Source organism: Micropterus dolomieu, linkage group LG21, assembly GCF_021292245.1.
Source record: "Micropterus dolomieu isolate WLL.071019.BEF.003 ecotype Adirondacks linkage group LG21, ASM2129224v1, whole genome shotgun sequence".
Classification (NCBI taxonomy): Eukaryota; Metazoa; Chordata; class Actinopteri; order Centrarchiformes; family Centrarchidae; genus Micropterus; species Micropterus dolomieu.
The window spans coordinates 27,342,590-27,369,129 of record NC_060170.1 but is presented as its reverse complement, the minus strand read 5'-3'; the positions used below and the strand labels follow the sequence as shown (position 1 = coordinate 27,369,129).

Sequence of the window (26,540 nt, the reverse complement as noted above, 5' to 3'; positions counted from 1 at the left end):
CCTTTTCTTTTCACTCTGTCTGTATTTTCCACATAGACACATATTCAAAATCTCTATCTGCTAGAGTGTGGTGGTTGCATGAGAGGCAATTTCACAGCCCTTGGCCTGGACCACCTCAGCACCTGCAACTTCATTACAGTACACTAGCACTGGTCTGCTGCACACACAAAGATACACACAACTCTGCACAGTGGTGTGCAACAGCTCTTGTTGTGGCCTTGAATATGGCACTTCATGATAATGGTGGTAGCATGCAGAGTGTCCAAGTAATATTGCCAGTGGTCTGAACAGAAAACCATTTTGTGCAACAGCAGAAGCCACAGAATAATGAGGGGTACAACAGTGCTGGATAGGTAGAGATACCATTTAAAGCTAAAAAGCACAAAAGAAAGAAATTTGCCAAATATAACCAGTGCATGTTGTAACAGTACAATAGGTTATGTAGTCTGGTTCCAGACATCTGAGTTGTCGCCCACATGTGCTATTTGGTCAGCAATTTTGAATAGGTCTGAGAAACAACTGACAAATCACAGCTTTGCTGGTGGGATTAAGAATGGTGACGCCATCTTTCTTCATGACTATCGAGCTACCTCCATGAAAAATTAAAAAGTATGAAGATGAAGTCAACTTATGGAGATGACTCTTAAATCATCATATTTTTTCAGCCTTCTTTAAAAATGTTTAGTAAAAGGGCAACTTACAGTATCTTTCAAGTAAGTCCACTGAAGTCATTTGTCATTTGGCTTTGACGAGAGAGATATAGCAACTTTTTTTGGTTAAAGAAAAATGATCTTACTCTTAAAAAAAGGTCTCTCTCTGTAGAGATCCTTTCCACAGTGTCGTCAGACACTTATTATAAGTTTCAGACATTTATTAAGTCAGTCTCTGACGACATTGTTTTTATGGATCCCCACAGGATCCCTACGAGCCTGTCAGTTGCAAAGACATGCACTTTAGTGGATGTACTTGGACGGGGCACACATATCCACCAGGATTATGTTGCAGACCTGTTTTGCTGCTGCCGACTGCAGCGCACTAGCTCAATACTAGATCAAATGTTGTCCCAATTAGTCACAGAGACACAAAAAAATGATCGAGGTTGAAAAATACCGAAGTTACCCTTTTACTGCTCTCAGCAACCGCTTCTATAGTTTCCATATCAACTGAAAATAATGTTGATGTTAGCAAAACAAAATGCAAAACAAAATGCCCCCCTTCCCAACAAGAAATCGGTTAACATAACACAATGTCAGACAGAATAAATTATCATTTTATTTATTTAAAGCCTCAGAAAACACACAAAGAATCATTTTTAAAACACAATTAAAATCAAACGACAATAAAATAAAGAATAAATAGCCTATATTAAAACAAAAAAGCAGTCAATAAAGTCATGTTCTGTTTCTTTCTTCCTTCTTAACTGTTACAATGTCTACCATCACTTCTTACAGGCTAGTGGACAGGCGTCAATCAAACCGCAGTTAACTAAAACGCTGTGTGATCATTAGACTGACTCCAGTTCACTGGCTAGTTGTCATTCACTTGTCATTCACTTTGGCCCATGCCTCTCAATCTCTCTTTCATCACGCCTCTTTCTCCGCTGGCTTCTCATTTCTTCTGATGTAAGGTTTCTCACTTCTCTGCCCTCATCTTGACACAGACAAAATGGATACAGCTTATCTCTTCTCACTGTCAGTCTGTCTCTCTCTCTCTCTCTCTCTCTCTCTCTCTCTCTCTGTACGTCCACTTTTTCAGCTACTTTTCTATTAGCGTCTGCTTTTTTAGAATTCCTGACCTAGCTCCATTTACAACAGATTTGCAGATTATTTTCCTGCCTTTCTTTCCGTTTGCTCACCTCCACACTTTCTCACGTAGCATTTTGACGCGCATATCTCTTACACAAATTAACTAAAACAACACAGTTTATGTCTTTAGGTGTGTTTATATCTTCCCACGTTCTCTGTCTCTGCCCTCCATCTCTCTTTTCACCACCACCTCACCCACTTTCACCTCTCCCTCACCTCTTATCTCTCCCACCACCTACCTCTGCCTCCATCTTCTCCACTCTCTACCCCTTCCCTCCTCCTCATCTCCTCTCACACTGAAACCAGCCCCCCACCTCCAACCCCCAAAAGTGTGACCTGTCTCCCCCCTTTTCCCCCTCTGTCACAGACAGAATGGCCATGCCAATGTTGATTAGAGCCTGCATGGCCAGATGCTCAACTAGGCTTAACAGAGGCCTGTGGGAAAGAGAGCTGCTTATTCTAGCCTCAGGAGATGGATTGAAAACGACGGGAGCTAAAACAAGCAAGCATTCTCTCATTACACTCACACATTGAACAGACCCGCACATGCGCACTAGTACACAAGTAAGCACGTATAATACACAGCAGCCTACTCAAGAAGAAGACAGATGCCTGCGAAAGTACATTGTAAAAACACACAAACATTTATTTTCCTCATGCTGTTTCACATTTTGAGGTTGAATTATATAAGGTGGCTATAAGGTGGGATTATCCCCCGTTGTTGCTGAGAGTTGATCTTTTCTCAGAAACAATGCAGTATACATGCATAAATACATATGTTCCGTTTAATGCAGTGGATTTCAATATCATGTTTATCCTTTCAGAGAGTGAGTAAAACTTGATTTCTATCATTGTCTTCGTAAATTTTAACAATTGTTCTTTAATAATCTGACTTAGCGTCAAACAACTCGTAATGGAGTGAATGTAATTTATCGTTGAAAGTCTTGACTGATCAGTATCTGTAACAATACTGATTCTGTGGATCAGATCGGTGCATCCCTAACCGCATCTGATTAAAGCAACAATATATGCCCCTGTGTTTTCCTTCACTTTTTTGTTTCCTTGGGTGTTTGGCTCCTGCACTCAACCACGCCGTTTAGTCACTGTTGATCTCCCTTTCTCGTTTGCATTTCTATCCACCATTCTCACATAACTTCACAACAACAACAACAACATCACAAGATTTCTTATCCCTTTTACATTGATCTCTGATTTACAATTACTTGCCGAGTACATGACTCACAGCAATGAAGTGCACTTAGGTCTATTGCATATAAAGCCATTAATATATCAAATGTTAAAAAGGATGATTCATGTTTTTGGGATGAATTTCAGTTAGATTTTATATAAATCAATGACAATGCATAGAGAGCTGAATAAAATGGAAAATTGTTTTACTCTATAGGACATTAAATAGCTGCAGTCAAATCGATAAATTACATGTAAGTAACTCCATAAATCTGAGTGCAAGTTGTCATGAAGACCTCAGGATAACAGTATCTCATTCCAGTTTATTGCAGTGAAGGTCTCCTCAAGGCCATTGATTTGAAGGGTCAGATACAGATCTGAAACCATCACTGATCTGGTCATTGATGTTGCGAATGATTATAAATCATTGAGTTACACTGTGTAAATATAAACACTGATACTGGAAGTTAGTGTATTCAGCAGCCTGGAAATACTATTTTAAATTCAGGAGCAAGTTTATAGCATCATATGTTTCCCAGTCTTCTCTCTATTAAAACTAAGATCGCTGTAAATCTGTTTAAATATTTATGTAAACTGTGCCTCTGTAAATCTGCTATATTCATTTCTTTGAAAGTAACCACTAACATGAAACAAGGAGCCAGTCTTCTAAGTGTAAAGTGCTTTGTTTGCTATTTTTTGGCAGGTGGATGATATGTGCTGTTAAGTGCTCAAGAAAAACATTGACAGGCTTGTTATTCCAGTTTGCACAGGGTGAATTGGTGTTTTCCAAGAGACTGAAACAATAGAATCCCAGTGGCACTTAACAAATTACAGGATTTAAAATAAATATTTCATCTGTATCTTTAGTGCTTATTAATATTTGGAATTTAACTAAGCTATTTATTTGGTTGTGACATGGTTCTAATTGGACGACATAGTGAGCATGATGAAATTGTGGGCAATTGCTTCAGGAGGAATACGTCTTCCCTCTAAATCTTGTGTTGGGTCTTTCTGTCACTGGTGTTATGAAAAGTCACAATAATAATAATAATCTTAGTATCTGCTTCAAAAGTGCCGCTTGCCTTGAATAATACACCTTACAGAGAGAGAAAATAAAAGGTTGGTTTATGCTACACCGTGTTATCTTGTGTGCTGACCAATATGCTGCTCTCCTCCAGTCTCCCAGACTGAAGCAGAATAGAGATAGAAAAGGTTGGCTGGGATAAGGGCTTTTCTCTGGTGCTGCACAGCAGAAGAGAACCCCCAGTCTGCACTTGGTTATCTTGTGTATGGGCCATTTTGCAGTTTAGCGCAATAGAGTGTTGGGAGAGATTAGTTTGGGCTTAGGTAGTCTGTGCTTGTTTGTATTGTGCTTTTGCAACTTTACTCCTGTTTACCAGACCGGAGAATAGCTGCTGAGTAAAGATGAGGCTCAGCCTACGGCCTGCACTTTGTTCTAGTAGACCTGCAATTGTGTGTTGGCCATTTTGTAAGAAAGTATAAACTAGCTTCTGTAAATCATCTCTGTTACTCCATTGCCATTTTTTGGTTTTATTCTTTAAATCTCTATTAAGCTGAATTCAGAAAGAAGTGGAAAAAAAAACATTTTGTGTGTGTGTGTGTGTGTGTATATATATATATGTGTGTGTGTGTGTGTGTGTGTGTGCGTGCGTGTGGCCCATACACAAGCATGCCGGCTACTCTCTAGAAAGTGTGTGTGTGTGTGTGTGTTCAGGTCAGTGAATGCTATTTGACTTGCACAAGTGGTTCCTCTCCTTGACAAGATTGCATTTAAAGGCAATGACCTCATCCTTAATGCAACCAGTAACTACAGTACATGGTCTTTGTGGGTCTGGATCAATCTTTGAGTCAGAATCTAATGCTGTTTGCCATTGCATTGACTTGTCCAAGATGGCTATCTTGTGAAGGTTGTATATAATATTGCCCATCTTGGGGGTTACATATTGTGTGCATGGTTTGCTTCTGGCTTGTATGGGGTTATAAAGGGATTGATAGAGGAGAACAACAAAGAAGAGAGAAGGGATAAACAGAGACAGAGGCACTCAGAGTGACATTAAGAGATGAGTGTGATAGGAAGGTAAAATGCCTGTGCTGAACATAATTTAACTTAAGTGCAGTTCAGTTCAAGTCTAACCAGCAAGGCCAAAACAAAACTAAAACTACTTAGCTATTTTCTGCACAGAGACATTAAGAATAATTTATCTAATTCTGAAGTGATAATTAATCTGCGTCACAGTTACAGTTAAATACTCACTTTACAAATTGCAGCAGTTAAAGATGAGAACAACAATTATATTTGAGGTTAAGTTTATATGTTTTAACTTAACTGCCTATAATGTGGCAGCTGAAACTTCTTCCTTCCAGAGTATCCAGGCCATGTTTCAAAGAATATGGTCAGCCACTCCCCTGTGTCCGATTGCACTTGTTACCTACAGATATGTTGCTAAATAGTTCTGACTGAACAGGAGATTCAGTGCTGAAGTTGGTCACAGGGGACTGATCTGATCAGCTTTGGCCATTAAACAGCTTGGCTATCATTACGACGACAAATAGAGGCCCGTAGCAGGACTTTTATCACACAACTCAAAACACTTTTATCTGGTCTGTTATCTTGTTATTGTAAAAAAACAAAAACAAATGACAGATGCTTTTGTGCTTTCATGATCTAGATTTGCCTGGACTGTTAACATAAAGTGGTCTTCTCCATGTTAGGATACTTGTTTCCTAATCATCTTTTGTACCATATGTGCAACTTTGTGAACAACACTTTTCACCACTGAGTTCATCAGGTTCATTATATAATTATCAGTAAAGCAATTTACTTCAGAAGCATGTTTTGTTATTTGTTGAAATCAGCTTTACACCACAGTTGGCAGCAATCAATAAATGAAATGCTCTGACACAAACATGAAATAAATCCGGTGTCTGTGGCTGACTGTAATAAACACGGCCTATCTACCTACCTACCTGCACACATTCAGCCTGTGCACTCACTGTGCATGAAAATGTATTTTGGGGGAAGTGGCTTCAGAGGGAGGGGGTGGGATTTTTTCAGTTGGATACTTTCAAAATCAAGCTGTCTCTTGCTAGTTCTCCAACATTATCAACCCTAGCTTCAGTGCTTGGGGCATTGATTATAGATGCTCGATGCCAATTTATTCACTAAGATTACTTGAAAATAAGCTTCTTGTTTTGGCAGACATGGGCGTGTGTGCCTTACATGGCAAACACTAAGTTTCTGTGCAAATGTTCGTTGAGCTGTTTTTACAAAGCATGTGTTTGTGTATGCCTGTGTGTGTGTGTGTGTGTGTGTGTGTGTGTGTGTGTGTTTTCATATGTGCACACACACACACACATACACTCACACATATACACATACACACATGTCTCTGGTGCAGCATCTGGACTGTATGGACTCAGGTGCACTCCCCTAAGTATTCTGAGTTATGACACTGAATACATTACGCATCCATTTACACCCGATCTGTGGAAGCCTTTTCGGTCCTGTAGATTTCGCTTACATTCACATTTTGTTGTTGGTGTGTGTGTTTTACATTAAGTAGGATTAAAGATTTTGGAAAGTACAATCTCTTTCCTTTCAATGTTTTTCCTGCTTGTGTATTTTTAGACTTCATTTAGTTCAGATTACAGTCTTATGTGCACAGTTTCCCCCACTGCTCTTGCTAATTAAACCTTGTTGGTATAATGTACAGGTCTGTTAATCCCTTTGATTAAAACTGGTAGGAAATGACCCTTGTACTGTTAAAAAAATGCAACTGTAATAGCAGAAACCCGTGTGTGGCTGTGGCTGTGGCTGTGGCTGTGTGTGGCTGTGTGTGTGTCATTTAGGACAAAGTAAGGATCGTGAGCAGGCTGGACAAATGTCATGTTACTAAACCTAATAGGCTCTCACCCCTTCAGACTCAGTCTAGTTCTCTGACAGAAATGTGGAGAAATGACATACACTCTCTATTTCTCACTCACACACACACACACACACACACAGAGCCTGACAGTCCAACTTAAATTTGAATCTAAAACAGGTAAGGTGCTGTTGAGAAGTGGAGGACAGCAGGTAATTCTTTAAGAATGTTATTTCTAGAAGAAGCCTACTGACTTGAATATTTTGAAGGGGTCAGACACTAAGGGCACTGCATTATATATAGATAGTTATATATAGTTAGTGTCATGATGTGAGAGCTTTTGTTTTTTTATATTTTATTTCTTGGCTCATATGCATAGGAGGAGACTGAGAGATAAGTAAAGTTTAGAGGTGTTTCAGGGCTTTCTCAGTTTGTAACTTCAGCTTCAGTACCATAAGCACCCCCCCACCTCCCACCCCACCCCCCACCCCACCCACACACACAAACCTACACACACAGACACACACACACACACACACACACACACACACACACACACAGTGCTAATAGTCCCAGAGTAGACCAGTTGCAAGTGGACTGAGAGGTAGCCTGATCAGGGTTGCTCTGATCAGTTTTGTTCAGTGGTCTTACTTTTAAGGCAGGATCATGCATCTAACACTACCTTCAACCAAGCTTATGATGCCACAACAATGCAGCCCATCACATAATACAGGTGAGTCTTGAAAACCAGATGATCCAAAGATTTTTAACTTACAGCTGATTTTATGATCGATGTTAATCAGGACAAACGCAGTCTCCCACTTCTCAAAGTTTTACTTCGTATCTCTCCATTTATGGATGTCAGTCTTTATGTACTGGTTTTTATTTAATGCTACTGTTGTGCAATGTTCAGTGTTTGAGATATTGTCTCTTGTTTCAGAATCAGATTCTGATTCAGAGTCATAGAGATTCAGAGAGGTGTATTCAGAGTCCCATCTATGTATATGGATGCTCCATCTAAGAAAATATTGAGTTTTTAAAAAAATAGCCATCTCCGTTCTCTACCCTTTGTCTTATTTAATCTACTGTAAAACTTCAATTAATAGCCCGGGCTTTTATTTGCTTAAATCACTGAACTCACCTATATATGGGACAGGCCTTTAATTCCTTTACCATGCCGGTAAATCTGAATGAATAATACTTTGGTGGTCATTGTTTCTGTAAAATGAACTAAACTGTTGAATTGTGGAGAATCTAACCAATCTAATGATGTGTAACATGTGCATATTAACAAATGTTTAAACATTTATATTGCTATGCATTTAAGCAGCTTAGAACTCGCTCAGGCAGGTGACCCGGTGGGCTTCAAGAAGTTTTATACATCCAGAGTACTACTATAAAACCAGACCAGGCGTCTAATTGAGACATGAATTTATTTGTCAAAACATGAAGCCACACCAGGCCAGTAAAAGGGACAGGCTTTTAATTGAGGTTTTAAGTGTGTGTATTTGTTTTCAGATGAATGATTGAGAGTACAGAAAAAATGCAATATTGTCTTCATGTACCACAAATCAAAAGTATTGTTTTCAGGGAATATTACTAATAAGAATTCTTATTACTAATAAGAATCAAAAAATGCATAGTTCTGTCTTTTGATAGAATAATAAAGTGCATCATTTGTATCATAAAAAGACTGAATTATGAATGTGTTTACTGTCTATTGACATTGATTGTTTAAACATTTAAAGACAGGGAATACAGCTATGCCTCACTTTTACTTTAATCACTGAGATGGCAGTAAAACCAATTTCAATGTAAAGCGTTTGCAGCACAAGAGGAAAGCTAGTTTAGCTGTAATCGCTCTTTGATATAGATGTACCAGAAAAAGAAAGGGAGAGTGTCTTACGTATATCACTCTTGTTAAATGTTTCAGTTTTTAATAATGTGTAAAAGTGCTACAGGCTACCTATATGCCTGTAGCACTTTTTTATAAAAGCTGAGTCGTTCATGTTTCTTAAAAGGAAAAGACAAAAGAGAGAGAGGAAAGGGAGAGAGCAAAGAGGTTAGGCTGTTGATTAGATATTGTTCCTAATTCAGCTCCCTGCCATTAAGAAAGAGGAAATATAATAGTAAAGGGACAAAAGAGAGGACAGGGTAAGGAGGGTGGCATTGACAGCATTTGAGTGTAATGGAGTCAAAACCCCTAACAGGCTGTCAGATGCGGCTCACTTGCCGCACAGTCACTTCCAAGCAGGTGTGTTAGTGCATGCGAGTGCACCTTGGTGATAAATTTTATTTGCACAATGGAGTGCAGGCCATGTGTCATCTCATCGTACCATGTCAAATCTCATAAGCAACACTAGAAAGCGTGAGAGGAAGAGATGCAACAAAATGAGACAGAAATAGTGAGAAAAATATAAAAGAAGGGAAATCAGAATTGAAAGGGTTAAAGTAAACGAAGGGATGCAAAAAATCCTCTGCTGCTGCTACCATTAAGCGGATCTAGTTTGTACCAGGATGAGCTGGCGGATGAATACACAGTTGTAGCGTGTCAGGGAAAGAATGGGGCTGGGGGTGTTGTTGTGGCCCGCTGAGTCATCGTGGCCAGGGTGATCTCTAAAAGCAGCCCCCCAGCCCCCCAGAGTAATGGTTAATCGTGGGAAGTCTGGTGTTAGGGTAAGTGTGCCTGTGTGTAGGCCGAGCCTGTTTGTGGCCGGTTGCGATGGGTTTTGGTGTGTCGTGGTGTGACAGGGCCAGTCAGGCGGATGGGTCGTGTGTTGTTGTAACCGTGGCAGTGGGGAAAGCCCTGTACAAGCAGCTCTCAGCTCTGCTGGCTGGGAGAAGAGCCGGGGCAGCTCTCCCAGAATAAAAAGCAGGAGAAAAAAAAAAGGCCTGTCCTTTTGTTCTCACGGCTGTTGTGTTCCCTCTGCTGTGGGTGTGGGAGTCTGGTCTGTGTGACATTCCCGCTGCGACATTCGGTCCAATTCTGGACCTCTGGTGTTGTTCACCACAAAACCTCACACAGGTATAGTCCACTTCCTGGAATGGTAGTGTCAACACAGGAAGTGAAACCTTTGAACCACAAAGTGCTGAGTAGAAAGAAGCGCATTTAAATGGCAGAGAGTAAGATCCTCATAGTCACAGAAACAGAAAATGTAGGCTCAGGCTTGTTCAGTCTGTTTCTGGTTTCATCTCACTTCTTAAGCCTCATTTATACAAAATAGCTTTCAATGTGTGATGCATAATTTATTTCCCCATTATTTGTATATTGACTTGTTTGTTTTTTTTATTCAATCCAAACCATTGTGTAATTAATCTTCCCTTTAATTGTTTTATGTTTTATTCGTTGCACACCACTGATTTTTATTCGACTTTTCAGTTTTACATTGATTGCTGTAAATCACTTTGTTACCTGTATTGAAAAGTGCTATACAAATAAAGCTATTAGCATTATTATTTCCTATATCATACAGTATGCAATACACAGCTGGTTTGGATGAACTGGATTTTATTTCCCCAGTGAATCACCATAAAAGCAATTATTACAGAGAGGGGGAAAAAACTGAAAGAAATGGACCTCTTAAGGCAGGGATATAAATATGAATTCGGTGTGAGGACTGATGGAACAAGGTGGACCGAGTCTGTTTTAGTCTGAATTAGTCTGAATTAGTTGGCGGTAGGGAGATAAAATCATGCAGTCGATTGTGTTGTGTTGCTGTCATTCCAATTATTTTAAACATGATTGATAAGTATGTCTGGAATCAGGGCCTTTGATGTCACGTTTGAGAGCAGGAGAAAAAATTATAAAAACGACACTGCCCAAAAACTGCGAACTGTGATGTGCTGTGTGAGAGTTTAGCTGTTATTTTAAAATCCACTTTATCACCTATTAGTGTAAAGCCACAGCTCCATCCACCACTACATCTGATTTTAGAATATTACCCGTGTTTCTTTCCCAAAGCACTCATTGCAGTGTACATGACTAGAGCAAACTCTTTTTGATTCATCAATTTCTGTTTTGGTTAATGAACATGTGAGAATTTGTGTTCTCGCTGGATCCAGGGTGTGTCTCTGGATTTACATCCATTTCATTTAGTATGAATTCCTTTCTGGCTGCCAAGACAAAAGAATGTGTATGTTGGTGGAAATAGTTGCTATGTAGGACTTACTGCAGTTTATGTATTTCCTCTTGTCGAACCTGAAGGAATATCTCCTAACTGTGCATGTTTTAAAACTCACTTTGCCACTTTAAATAAAACAAGCAGACATGTTTCTTACTTTTATCATAAAGCTCATGATACATGCCGCTTTCTTATTAGCTTATTAGGTTTACTACAGTACATACAAACATATTGCCTTTTGTCATACATTGATTGTGATTGTTTGTATGGAACAAGCATTCACGCATGTATTTGTGGAGGCAAGCCCTGTGACTACAGCGTTTCTGTGTTGGTGTCCTTAGAAGGATAATTGGCTCCAGTCAGTCTCTCTGTCACTCAGACCTGCAGCAGATGTGACTGCAGAGCATCACGGTGTCCCAATACGCCATTTCAGTGGCTGTGTTATGCTGAGGATGTTTTCCTATACTGTACAAAAAGCACACACATATAGAAATACATACACACACATACACACTCAGCAGTATCCTAGGACTGGAACTCTGACATTATTTACCGCCTCACTGCATTTAACATCCACTTTCTCTTTCCCAGCTCTTCATCTCATGCGGTTTGGGCTGGAGTCACTGAATAACGTAAAACATTTCTGTCAGAGTGTCTTTAGCTTTTGAATTATGTGTGAGGGACTGTGTGTGTGTGTTGCATTTGTGTATGTATGCCATTTCCAAAGTACTGTAATTTTTCTTTTTTAACAAGGCGTGGATGTGAAATTATCATTTTTAAGTTTTTTAAAAGTACACTAGGTCCAACATTGTGCTCTGTTTGCCACCCCCCAAAACTGGACTGCTGCTGTTAACGAAATAGACTGTGGAAGATAAGTCTGTATACAACAAGGCTCAGATTGTTTAATTTTACACAACAAACAGAACCTGTCTTATTATAGGACAAGAAAACAGTCAAACATGCCTGTATGCTTTCATCGTTGCATGGTCAGGTCACAGCTCCATTATCTGACAGAAACTGACTGTTCTTTTGTCTTCATTTCTGCAGGCACAGAAATCGTGGATAGAAAGAGCATTCAGCAAGAGAGAATGTGTTCATATCATAGTGAGCGCCAAAGACCCCCATAGGTGAGTAAGAATGTGTGTAAAGGAAATGGGGAAAATGTCTGTTTTGTTATTTGCTACAAAAGCTACAAGACCGTAATGAGTGAGTAAGCTAATGTGTTAGCCCAACTCACAAGCAGTAAAGCAGATAAAGAGCCCTGTTTCACTACTGACCTTTTAAAACATGCCTCAGAGTAAAACCACGCTGGCCTCTATTTGCATCACAGGTAGATGCTCTACACTAATGAGCCAAAACACTGACATTATGCCTGATAAAACCACAAATATGAAATTCAGGGGCAGGACAGTTCATGAAGTCAGTAAAATATTTTGCATCATTTTAAAACATTATTCATTTAAGCTATGCTAAAGATAGAGAGGAGCACACTGCTTACCAGTGTAGCAAAGTGTAACTGTGAAAGTGCAGTTTACTTTTGAGAGAGACACGTCTCAACATTCCTCTCATTCTGCTCACTGTCACAGTGATGTTATCGAAATCTTTTCCACAGCTGATGCTGTTGCTTCGGGTGTCAAAGTCAGAGGCATGTCTAATTTCTGCAGTGCCGGCCCTCATACTCACACAGGAAATGCCACTGTTTGTTAGGTAAACAGGATTAGCATAACTGGAAGAAAGCGGGTGGAAGCCTCGGGAAAGGGAAAGAGATGTTCCTGAAGATCAAATTAACTTTTCTCTTTTTAGTCAAAAACACTTGTGTTGGTGCACAAGGCAGAAGGATCTCTTACCAGAGGTCAAGTGATAATCAAAGCCTCCTGACTCCCTTTCCTCTCAGGGATCCCACTCCATCCTGCAAGGTTAAAACACAGCATAAGAAAGCTGCATTCAGTACTATATGAACCCATATAGGAATACTAAAATTTATATAACTGTCATTCTGCTAAGTCCTGTAGTTGCTGACAGGGAGGAGGAGAGGAGAACAAGGGAGATAAAAACTCAAAGGCAAAAAGAGACAGAGCCAATAACATTTTGCAGCGGCCTACAGATTTTTCTCCTCCTCTCCTCCCAATCATGAGATGAAAGTCAGATGACAAGCTGTCACTTCAGCCTTGCCCTCCTCTTACTGCTAGGCACATGACTATGGCAGCTCTCGTGCTTTTTCTCTCCCTCTCTCAGTCACACGCAATCTCTCCCTGTCAGCCTCTTCTTTTTTCCTTTCTCAATGCTACAGTAGTTTCTCTCAGAGCTGTGGCTCCTCAAGATTTAACTTGTACTCTGCAACGGACTGTGTAATATTGCCAATATACAATTACATTCACTTCTACTTTCTCTTCTCATCCAGGTGCTGTTGTGGTCGTCTGATAGGTCAGCATGTGGGCCTGCCCCCGGGCATCTCATCCAGTCAGAACGATAAGGCAGAGCGTTTGGCCAAGAATGACAGCCTGTCAGAGAAGTGGTCGATCAGCAAACACACACAGCTCAGCCCCACTGATGCCTTTGGCACCATTGAGTTCCAGGGAGGAGGACACTCCAACAAAGCCATGGTGACTCCCTTAACAAATCTACATTGCTTCTCGAGATAGTGAACATCCCAAGACAAACCAGAACAGAACAACATTACACTTTTTGAGGTCCAAAAATACACATCCAAACAACAGAAGGGAGCAAGCAGTCATCTTTTGACACCTGTTTTTTTATTATGATTCCTTGTGTTAATAAGTGTGCTTTTGAAAATGGTAGAATGTGTTAGCGAGATGCCTTATTCCCAAATCTTGTCAAAATCTAATATTCAGTATCTGACTCTTGTGATGGACAAATGAATGGAGATTTAAACATGGGTGTCAAGAACGAGACAGATAACACGAGCTGTTGTATTGACATGAGTTGTCAAAGTTTGAGTAAACTGAGTGGCCCCATCTGAATATACTGTAAAAAGAGGATTGTAAAAACTTTGGTAAAGGCAGTAGCTACAGCTGAAAGTGCATAATAATTGAATGTGATTTGTAGATATTTTCCTCTGCTGTCATAAACTGATACAGATTGACAGCACACAGGTACAGAGGAGAGAGCGTGCCTTGCTGACTGAAATGAATTCACTCCTTGATCTGAACAGCTCAATGATTGCCATTTTTTGGCACTTAATGCATTTCATACATATTCCTAGTACAAATGTAGTGAGGACTCATCTAGAATCCTTGTGTACCTTCCTCAATCCAGCTTCTCTTCAAATTATACTGTAGCTGTACACTGTAAAAGCATCACCCATATGCAGAATTCATCACACTATCATGCCTGTAGATAACCACAAAATCATTCAAATTAGTATAATTATTGCATAAGTACATATAATTATAATAAATAATTATAATTTGAAAGACTTTGTGTAGACATTGCAGTAGATAAAAGTTCGATCCATCCAAAAAGTATTCATGGTCTATGATAACCACGCTGACAGAATAACATCACACGTTCTGTAGCATTCAGGGAATTCAGATGATTAAGGCTGAATTATGTCTGATTTATTCCCAGTGTTAAATTATTCATCCAGGCACATGTCAGGTTGGGTGTCTGATAGTGAATTAGGTAGATAAACAGATGTTCTATAGTGCATGTGGTTCTCCAATCATAGCAAACATCTGTCCAATATTGTTGTAAGTTGAAAAATTATTGCCTTCACAGATTTGTTTCACACCAAATACTTCTATGTATGTTATCATGTAGTGTATGCACATTTGTTTATTTGTGTGTTCCTGTTTGTGTCTTTATGCCTCGGGCACATGCAGACTTCAAGTCATCATGTGCCTGAGGGTGATGCAGATGTGCCACTTTACTGTACATCACTGACACATCCGCCACTGTTTTCAGTACGTGCGAGTGTCTTATGACACCAAGCCTGACCTGCTGCTCCACCTGATGACCAAGGAGTGGCAGCTGGATCTGCCCAAGCTGCTCATCTCAGTCCACGGGGGCCTGCAGAACTTTGAATTACAGCCTAAACTCAAACAGGTCTTTGGCAAAGGGCTCATCAAGGCTGCCATGACAACAGGAGCCTGGATCTTCACCGGCGGGGTCAACACAGGTAAAGTACACTACACGCAGCTTAATTTAGAAACAACCATTACTATCACGAAAAACTCAAAAAACATGTTACATTCATACATGTGTAGTGTAAAAATATTTCATAAGGATATTTTAATGTGCAGCGTCACTTTTTATAAAAATTGAGTGGCCAGGTGCTTGTGCGTATGATGAGTGTGTTAAAATGTCCGTCATACTTTATGAGCTATTAAATAACCATTAATCAAGCCCCTCAAGGCTGTAAAAATGTTAAACCACTGGCTCACTGTGAAAGGGTTCTTTTAAGTATATTATGAGCACTCACTAGTCAAACCAGACAGGTGAAGTGATAGCTCTCAATTATTATTTCATTCATCTTTAATGAAAATAATGTCAGGGAGTCTAGACTGATTTATCTTATCGCTGAAAGTCAATGAAAGGTTGTTTCATTTGGGTCTATCATGGACTTGTGCTTTTCAAGGAGTGGCATTCCAGTGAAAGCAATACAAGAATTTCCTTGTACTAAGCAGGTGGATGAATTTGGCCTGGAGTAGGGATTATGAGGAGCTCAGTGGACTAGATCTTGAACATACAGTAGGAGGTGGAAGTTAAAATAATATAAGGAAAACCAAGATTTATGATGCATATGGAAAGTAGTCTCTGTGAGGGAACTTCACCATTGGCTCCACCATTGCCGATTTTCCATTACCAGTACCAGCTCAACTCGCCTCGACTGTACTCGACTCGGGTTTGGCTCGCCGTCCTCCGTTTTCCATTGCAGATAGTACCCCTCAATGTAGCTGGATGTCATAGCAACGCCACACACAACTGCCGCGACGTAATGTTCAATGCGACACACACACCAGCGACCTACATCCAGCTGTCTCTTGATTTAATTTAAAACGTTACTCAGAATGTATAGGCAGATAAGCCGTATGAAAACCTTACAAGTGAGTTTTCCTCTGCCGTTGTTGCTGCAGCGGTGTGTCTGACGGTGGGAGCAGAGGGCTCTATGAGCGGACCGCTCGTGTTTACTTCGCGCGGGTTGGCGCAGGCTTTCCCCGCTGCCACTTGCGGAGCTCCTCAACTCCGAAGACTTTCAAGTACATTTTTGTTCCGCCATCACTTTTCATAAAACTATCAATATTTGGAATCTACGCAGTTGACTTCTCACCTCAAAACTTCTCAGAAGTGGATTTAGTGATGAAATCGAAAAGGCGCGGGCAATGATGACGCAGTGAATAGTGTCAATTCTCTCTGACCAATAAGTAGTCTGCTGTGTTTTCACGTCACATTTTAGGATCGCCTCAGCTCGCTTGGAACCTCAACGGAGGTGATATGAAAAAAAGTACCTGGTAGCAGGTACAGGTACAACTTTTCCACAATGGAAAAGCAAAAAAGGCAAGTAGAGTCGAGGCGAGTCGAGCTGGTACCATGCAGTGGAAAAGGGGCTCATGTTTCTGATCTTGATAGTCATAAAATTGCTAAATGTAAGTTTAGTATCTTGAAAATTTATACAGCTATTTCATTTTAAAAAAGTAGCTTTACCTTTGGTCAAACCTTATCAAAGGTGTTGCTATTGGACTTCATATGAGCACTGTTTCACTTTGTCTGTATGAGTTCACTGTTTGTACTGTTCTTGTATTGTTTCTAGGTCTATAAAAAGAGATGTATTTTTAGCAACTTAGATTCAATGTAGCAGGCATGAAAAACAAAAAAAAGACGGGACAATAATGTTTAGGAAACAGGAAAAGAACAGGAAAGAAAAAGAACAGATGGAAAAAAACATTATACAGCGTTGGATGCTGTAGAGTGCCCACACTTGAATACAGAAAGAAATAGAAAGTAAGATTTAGTGACAGAATGGGTCCAGAGGCAAGAAAGAGGAAGACAGAGGTCTGAATAATGGATGTAGGGATGGATTGGAGGGACTGTTGATGGCGGAGAAGGAATGAATGTCAACAGGAGAGATGGGATGAGATCGCCTCCAGGTCTCACTCCTGCTCCCCTGAGGACAACAACTAGAGGCCTGGAGCTACGACCTGTCTGCGTTTGAAGTTGTGTGTGTTCTTTTGTCTTCTGCGCCTATTAGATTCTTCACAGCATCTTTATCTTCCTCAGCAGAGTGTATCATTATGTAAGTTTATGGATTGATCGTATCCATACTAAGTTTGTAATCTGTTTCTCTGTCCACATTTATGCACACACAAACACACACACCTACAAACACACACAGGGGTGATTCGTCATGTGGGTGATGCACTGAAAGACCACGCCTCCAAGTCAAGGGGAAAGATCTGCACCATTGGCATTGCTCCATGGGGCATCGTAGAAAATCAAGAGGATCTTGTTGGCAAAGATGTAAGTCTCTGGGAGCAAACATATGGACCAATATGAAACAGAGTGGGTGTTTGCATGCTTAAAGCCCTCGTTTGCGTGTGTATATGTGAAAAATGTCATGTGCAGTCCACAGTTGTCTGAAAACTGCAGTTTATTAACTGAGATGCTGAGTAAGCCGATTCTGTCTGTGATAAACACTCCTTCAAAGTGAGTTAGACAGCTGGCAGATCCACATGAGACAGCAGAGCACATGCTGCTGACTCATTCAAATCTCTGGAATCAGTGTTATGTTATAGTTAAACTTTCATGAGAATGTGCTGCACTCTGTCCACCAGAACAAGTCAAGCAGAGCCGATTAATGTCGGTGGCTGAAATGAGATTATTAAGTGCTGAAGCTCTTTTTTTAACTTTTTTTATGCTTGATTGGTCTGAACTGTACGGTTAATGACCAGATGAATTTACCTCAGATTGTCAGGCGCTGCCCCAGTAGACCTAATCTAGGCTTCAGAGAAACTGTTTAATATTGTATTAATATTTTTAGTGTAATTTTGTGGAACTTTAATAACAGTACAATAAATATGTGTTGTTTAAAATTACAGATTGTGTGAATGCATCAGGGTGTCTGAGCTACTCTTGCAGTAGAATATGCTGTAGAAAAGACATACAGCGGCTATTGAATATACATATGTAAATAGAGTCTTTTTATTTTTGTGAAATTATTTATTAGGAACCAAACATCTTTAATTACCCTGTATGCTTAAATGTTGATGTCTTAAAGGGACACTCCAGTTATTAAGGTTGGAGGACTCACAAGAGACTGATCTCGGTGCAGCAGAGGCAGAGTTATCTTGACTTTTGGTTGCTAGTATGTGTCAAGCTCCGAAATGCTGGATCCTACATTTCCCATGATGCAACCGGTAGCGTCTCTTCGTTAGTCTCTCTCTGCCTGTTAAATGCTAATGCCTTTCGAACTCCATGCCCCAGTTTATAACATAGGCTTGCCATTAAAAATGTGTAGCCTCCAAGCCTAAACCAAGATAATCCCTGAGGACATAATCAAACTTTGGAAAGCTTTCTCCAGAGCCACAGAGGACATTAACTGTTTCTGAGGCACACTCCCTGTGACAAGGAAATTGAACTTGAGGTGAAAAATCAGTGGAGTGCTTCTTTAATTAAAACACCTGACAATGAGAACATACTGCAATGTTTTGCCAAATTCATTTTTTTGCCCGTACTTACATCAGTGGTGCTTATAAATCATGCCCTTGTCATCATTAAACCATACATTTGTCGTTTTTCCACATACCCCTGTCAGCCATGGGCCTCTCAGATGTTTAATTTTTAATGTGATCTTCTCTTGGCTAGGTGGTGCGTCCATACCAGACCATGTCCAACCCCATGAGCAAGTTGACAGTTCTAAACAGTCTCCACTCCCACTTCATTCTGGCAGACAATGGCACCACGGGAAAGTACGGCGCTGAGGTCAAACTGCGACGGCAGCTAGAGAAACACATCTCCTTGCAGAAGATCAACACACGTGAGTGAAATGTACTGCAGCTGCCTGTCATGGCTATTGCCAGACTGAACTAATTACCCTAAATCAGAGGAGATGTTTTTAAACGATACGGCAAGTTTCATTATGACAACACAATGAAACTGTAATCCTTGTTTTATCAACGCCGCCACGGTGGGTTAATTGGGTTCAAAATCTATTTTATAGCAGACTAAAATTATCATTACCTGCTTTATACTGAACACATGCTGTCAGGCAGTGTATTTTTAGCCAGCTGTGGTGAAACTCAATGAGCCTTTGAAACTGTCCCTCCCTTCAGGAGCTTCCTGACAGCTCAGATGAACTCCTCAAATGAACCTGTTTGATAGTCTCCCTGCTCCAGGGTGCTGCACAAAGCTACCAAACGCAGACATAATGACCAGCACACACCCACTGTACATGTACATACACATTTACATGTTATACGCCAAGTACGTATCAACACACATAAAGATATAAATGCTACATCAAATATGTTTGTATAGTATTTTTTAGCTTTATTTGATATTTGATAGTTCAAACCAATCGGAATATTGTACACAGGAGGCATTTTAAAGCAATGGGTCAATATCACTGACTGCAGGATGACCTAATTTGTTGGTGTATTTTTGTATATATTGACAGACACGTGAATAACAGGGTATTATAATGCTCTGCTGTTTAAGCTCCACAGAATCTCACTCTGTTATGTATTCCTGTGAAGCTCTAATTTGTTGCATCAAATGTACATTATGCTCAGAAGAGGGCAGCAGGAGTGGGTTTCAGTTTTTTGTGTCTAAAGACGTAGGCGTTTATGTCCTGTGTGTGTATATTAATGTGTAATTGAGTCTGCACGGGCACATATTTGCCTTTGTCTGGAGTGTTCATCCACCATTGAGCCCTTGTCACATTGCATTTCTCTGTTTTCAATTTCCACATTATACCTTAGCTAGAAACCAAATGGATTTGCATGAATACAAAAATGCATTTCTCTGTCTCATTCTCTTATTCTCTCTCTCTCTCTCTCACACACACACATACTCAAAGACACAAGCACACACAAACCTCCCTGATACCCTTTTAAATACATTTCTCAATTGCCTCTCACAGCATTGTTTAAAAGGTGTCAGGACCGGGAACAAACCTGAGTCAGAGCAATGTTGTTTGCGGCCCTGATTTATTTGTTATTACCTTCTTTTGTTGTCAACATAAAGCGGTTTTATAATAATTTCCTCAGGGTTTGGGTGACATGAAAGCACACATTTTAGCATCAATGCTTATTTCAAAACTGTGGGTGTCAGGAAATAGATTTTACCTAATGGATATTTGGTTACAGTGTCGAGAGCAAGATCATGACTCAAACCTTACCTTTGTCCACCATTTTTGCTCACTGTCAGACCTACTGATGTTCACTTGTAGGGACTTTATAAGTGTATGCTAAATGTCAGAATAAAACTGGGCTTTTATTTCACTAGTGTAACCACTACCATGTTCCTCCTAACCCCTTGACTTCAGAGATTTAAGAAATGTCCCTGGAGCTGACAGGATACACTAATGTACTCCATTGCTGTTCGTCATCCACTCATGTGACCTATGGACTTCCCTTTGTCATCCTATGCCTGGACTCATACAAAAGGGGCGGGGAAGGCAAAGGGACGCCCAGTCGTCATTCAAGCATCGGGCCATCCACATGATGGTAAAGTACTGTACCATCCCTAATGTATCCATCGGTGAACTAGCTTTAACATACTGTATTGTCTGGATCCAAGGCGAGCACTTACACTGCCTGGAATTTACTAATGAAACAGGTTGATAGGTGACCATGTGCACTTTATATCTGCTGCTGATCATCCATAACACAGAACTATCACCCCACGGATTCTCTCACACTCACCTTGAAATCCGTAGTGTCTGACGTTATATTTATAAACAACTTCAACTTTATAACCTGTCTCTCAAGTTGGCTGGAGTTGCATCTTGAGGTGCAGTCGTGTATCAGCCAAAAACAAACCAACCGCTTATCCTGCGTACAGGGTCGCGGGGGCCTGGAGCCAATCCCAGCTGACATTGGGCAAAAGGCAGGGTACACCCTGGACAGGTTGCCAGTCCATCGCAGGGCCACACATAGACAAACAACCACTCACACCTAAGGACAGTTTAGGGTCACCAATCAACCTAGGCCACATGTCTTTGGACAGTGGGAGAACATACAAGACAGAGAGACACAGAAAAGCTGGGGCAACTGGGTTTGAACCCACAACCTTCTTGCTGTGAGGTGACAGTGCTAACCACTGCACCACCGTGCCACCCCAAAAACAGACCCTTAGCCCTAAATCCAAATGGTTCTCATAACTTTTACTTTATTTTTCTGGGCAGTGTTTTAAATAAAATTGAGAACATGTGATAAATCTAGCTATTGTTGTTGATTGGTAGATTTACAAAGCTAATATTTAAAATCACCCCACTGGTTATAAGCACCTGTTCAGTATGGCCAATGCATAGTGTTGCAGAAGTGCTTAAAATAAAATAATAATCTTAATGGTAAACACCAATGAAAAATACAGGTGTGGCAGCTGCACATGCATACAGTCATTAATGTGATGTTGAAGAAGAAATCAAAGAAAGTGCATACATATCATTATTTAATCTTTTCATGGCTGTGAAATTTGATGCCCATTAAATCATTTTAAGCTTCTTAACATTGGAAAAACTCCACTAAAACAGCTACATCAGCAAACGGACCATTTTATTACCAGAAGAGGGTAACACACACCAACAGGAGTTAAACACACTGTTGACAAAACTGCCACATTTTACATTTGCGAATGCTACAATTCATATTGCGCAGTCAATATGCAGCCCCATTGTGCGGTTACTACACATGTATATGTCCTTGTTGTGCGTGTGTATCCTCTACTTCCTCATTCACCACTGTAGCATTGGCAGACAAGGACCATTTCTTGATTTGATTACCTGTCCACGGTCATTCGAGGAGCGCATCAATTTTCCTCACAGCGGCGCTCCTGTGGGATCGAAGTGTAGCCCGAGGTCCTGTCAAGGAAAGGAGGATAAAGAAAGTAAAGAGTGAAAAAGCAGTTTAGTTGAATGGCCTAACGTGTGGGTTGTGGACCACACGTAACCACAAGCTCTTTATTTTTATTTTCTCTTTTTTCTCTTCAACAGACAGTCACGCCACTGCACACTGCACACAAGATGAAAGAAGTGTGGTGGATAGATATGCGTAATCTCCCCCTGTGGTATTTTTGTAATGTCTGGGCAGTCCTGTAGCTAATCCTACTGTGCCTGTGTATGATTTTCCATGCAACAGCTATCACCGTGTGACTGCCGGAAATGCTGTAGCAATTAAATTGCCGTCACAATATTATAACATATTTTTTGATTATATATAACAAATAAGTGAACGTTTTGGTCTGACTGCACTTAGTCAAATAATGTCTTCTACAAATCTTCTATGTCATAGTCATTTTACTGAAACATTTGATTTCCTGGTGCCACAAGATATTTGTGGTCATTTTGCCCATTGCACATTTCCACTGCAGGTTATAGCAGCACTGTCGGCACCTGTCAAAACTCATCATTGGAGCACAGTTGTGCGGTCCTTAAACCTTTTAACACCACCCTTAGTGACAAGATCTGTGTATTCCCTCCGCAGACTTTCTCCAGTGTCTATTGCACTGTATATTTGATGGTGTCGCTTCCTGCGGTTTTATACATTCTTCAGTGGATAGTGGACAAGAAAATGTGAGGGACAGCTCTGGTTGGGGGTAAACAAAAGAAATGTTTTAAGAAGGGAAACTGGGGTTTGGAGGCTGTAAATATGGTGGATGGAGCCAGTGCACTCACACGCTAGGGTAAATGCTCCACACTGTGCCTTCCACACCAACAGAGGTACAAAGCTTCTAACCCGTAAACATAAATATACATTGCATAATCATAGACAAATTGTTGATGTAAAAATTGTATTGCTCATCCATTTTCTTATTTATGGTCTTTAAGGTCACACAAGAATATATTTTCTATTTTTCTATTTAAAAGTATCCTCCTGAAGCTAGCAGAAACTGTCAAACTTAAAGATGAAAGAAAATCCATAAAACGATTGGCACCATTCAGCACAGCTCACTCGACCGCTGCACACCTCTTTTGACGTGTCTCCGGCAGTGGCCATGACGCTTTTTAATCACACACCTGTGTCAGAGAGATGACAAGTAAAAGAGGATGAGAGGAGAGTGAGAAAATGAAGAGCGAAGGACGTGTGAGGCAGCTGAGGAGGATGCAGACAGAGAGGCGAGATATTACCTTGAGGTGTCTTCCCTGAAAAGGCAGGAAGAGGTAATGAAAAGGCAGCCAGAAAATGGACATAATAGGCTTCATCCATTAATGTTTTCTTATTTTCTCTCTTAAACGAACAAGAAAAAAAAAGAAAACCCTGCATCTTATTCACTCACACTTTTGTGTTTTGCAATGTGGCGATCTTAAACTTGATGCACACGTCATGGCCAACGAGGAATAAAAGTTATTAGTTTATACAAGTTCAGAAAAGGTCTGCAAGTATGAATGAGGCATGCCCTCTTCCATTTCACCTAAATGGCTCGGATTATTAAAAATGGCCATATGTTGTATAGTGATTGTGTGCACACGTGCAGGCATGTGTGTGTTTTAACTGTGTCTACTGTGTAACCTTCACTCACCCTCCTATAGCAGCGGTTTCATTAATCATAGCATACGTAGCTAATTGAATCCAGAAGCCATAAGGCCTTGCGTTGCAGTTTGGGTGTGACATTGTGTCCTCCACGGTGGAGCAGCCCATACAGAAGAAATTATAGTTAAGCTATGGTACATGTGAAGTCAAGAGGGTTGTAATGCTGTTCATTCAAGCACTACAAGCAGTACCTGGACAAACTCGTGATTTTTTTGATATAGCTAATGTTACGCCTTGTTTATGCTGTCCAACTGCGTGACCAACTGGATTATTTGGTTGCCCTTGTTCTTTGACACATCACACAGCTGCAGAGTCAGAGCCATTAAAATGTTTACAAGTTCATTCATTTTTAAAGACGATCATTTACGGGTCACATAAATTAATATTTGTTTTTATTAAACCCTCTGGTCAATGGTTTTGGTCCCTGTGGAGGTGCTGGTTCAATGACTGGTTAAATCAGTGGGGCTGATCTGACGCTGTGGGGGTGGTTCAGTAGATAAAATAGTTGCGGACACGTGAGAGTAAGTGTACGCAGGCAGTGTGGCGACAGTTGAAGTCACTGTGGGTAAGGTGTGTTCATGCACGAACGGATACAAAAAACATGTCAAAATGATAAACATGAACTGCCAGTGTTCAACCCTGTGGTGGGGCGATAACAGAGGCAGTAGTGGGTAAGGTTGAATACAAGACTTGCTCCAGGTATGGTTCCAGGGTGAGGATGCGCATGGATGACAACATGTTATGTGGTGTGGAAAGAATTTGAGTGCATGATCAGTAGTGTGAACTGGTAAATGTCGTCTGGAAAAGTAGGAGTGGTATATTTTTTTTTACTATGGTATAATTTATTCTTTTTACCAATTATTTCTTCATTTTAGTGTTTAGGATTTCTGTGACTATGCAATAAACCTGACTGTGTTTCCAACAGTTCACTGATTGGCTGGAGTGAGAGTCAAAACAAAGTGACATATTTACAACTACCCGGACGGGGACTGTTGCACTTGTGGTGTGATGACATTTTCGCTGTTGCTTTCATGGGTCATTTAAAGGCAGTGCAGTTGAGTAGAAATATATCTATCTCATTAGTTGCTGATACATAGTGATATGAGATGAATCCAGAATGTTTTGGCAAGAACAAGTCAAACTTCTTTATTTGTCATACAAGAAACAGATTCAAAGTTGTAAAGTAAGACATAAAATCTCAATTACATTTAGTAAATACGCTTTCATTTATACGTGGCTACATGTGTGCATCTCATCACAAATCATGTATCCAGAGAATATACTCTGTATTGATAATGTCACTGTGTAAATCAGTTTATTTGTTGCTGTTATTTTCCCCCTGAATTTTGTGGCCAAAGTGTTTCTTTTGTATTATTATTTAAAGGGGTAAAATTGTTTTTAAAGACATAATGATATAAGAATCTGGACAAAAGTTTGATTTTAAATGCAGAATGAGTAGGATTTGTCGGTTGCCCCTTTTACTTGCCACAGCAACACCAGAAGCACGTGCACTCTGACCGCAGTTGCCAGAACACAGCCCAATGTACCACCTGCAGCAAAAAATACCTACATAAGGGTGTGACTCAAGAGCGGTATACCTAACTACCTTTGGGAAAATTTGGGATTTTTGATTACCACGATGAAGAAGAGGTTGAGGAGTGAGAGCTAGAGCTAGAACTAAAGGCAAAGGCAGAGTGAATGCCAAAAGTTGATGACCAGAAATGTCCCAAACACAGCAAATTAAGAAAATGCAGGCACAGAGGGCACACACACTTTAAGTGGGTCAGGTGAACATAGAGAGGAATTACTTTTGTATGGGTGTATGCATTGTTTCTTAGGAAACTCCTTCTCATTGTGCCTTTTAAAAATGCCAATTGCGGCACAAACTGCTTAATAATTGTTGTTTGGTAACTGTGAAAAAAGCTAATAGAAGAATAACTTCTGCACTTACCACTATTTAGCTAGTGAGTTAACAGCTATCCATAAACACAAACACATGAATGAATTGTATTTTTCAACTATGAGTGAGACAGAAGCTTTATTGTCTTTATGGTGTCACACAGCTCTCTCACCCATACAGATCATTCAGTGGTCAAAACTGATCAGAGATCATATAAATGCTGCACCATCACAGTGAATGATCAAATTATTTGAAATCACCGGAGATACTTTTTTTCTGTTGCTTTAATGACACAGGAAGTACTGCGGTTAATTTGAGTGTAATCTCAGTGTAACTTGATGTCCGATAGCTACCGATTCGTCCACGATGCTTGAAGTGAATGGGGTAAATGGGGTCTGATGTTCAAGCTTCCTGAATACTTATTACTTTCACCGAAATAATTTCGTTTGGTTTGCAGGTAATAATGCATTGCCTTCTATAGATGCAGCTCAACAATTGTTGAACCCACAAACATACAGTATATACAGGACTATATAATCTTTATAATCTTCAGCACTGACAAAATGAAGAAACACCCGCACGTTGATGCAGATTCGTGGGGTAAAATTCCATTAACCCATATATTCCAATTGAAAATGTTTTCTCCACACCAATGACACAATTATATGACAGTTTATATGCGTCTATGTGAGTGTTTTTGTGTTTTTTACATGGGGGGGGGGCGCGAAGACAATGACCCACATACTCTAGCACACCTCCTCCAGTCATGCTGATACTAATTTGACACATACAAGGACAAATTCGCAGACACTCGCACACACCCACGCACACACAGACACACACACGCAGAGGATGAGTCATTGCAGGATCCTTAATTAGGACCATTTAAGCATGTTATGTGTGTCTTGCTTACACGCTCTTCTTTCCCTCCCTAA

The 26,540-nt window shown here is 40.3% G+C and overlaps 1 protein-coding gene across 1 annotated transcript in view; it reads left to right on the top strand.

Moving 5' to 3' along the window:
* trpm3 (transient receptor potential cation channel, subfamily M, member 3) overlaps window positions 1-26,540 on the top strand; it is a 142,478-nt gene that overhangs the window by 70,574 nt on the left and 45,364 nt on the right. Inside the window, exons 3-7 of the mRNA XM_046035827.1 lie at window positions 12,046-12,125; window positions 13,400-13,601; window positions 14,923-15,136; window positions 17,351-17,475; window positions 18,820-18,991. Coding sequence (XP_045891783.1) covers window positions 12,046-12,125; window positions 13,400-13,601; window positions 14,923-15,136; window positions 17,351-17,475; window positions 18,820-18,991 — 793 coding nt within the window. The remainder of the gene's footprint in view (window positions 1-12,045; window positions 12,126-13,399; window positions 13,602-14,922; window positions 15,137-17,350; window positions 17,476-18,819; window positions 18,992-26,540) is intronic.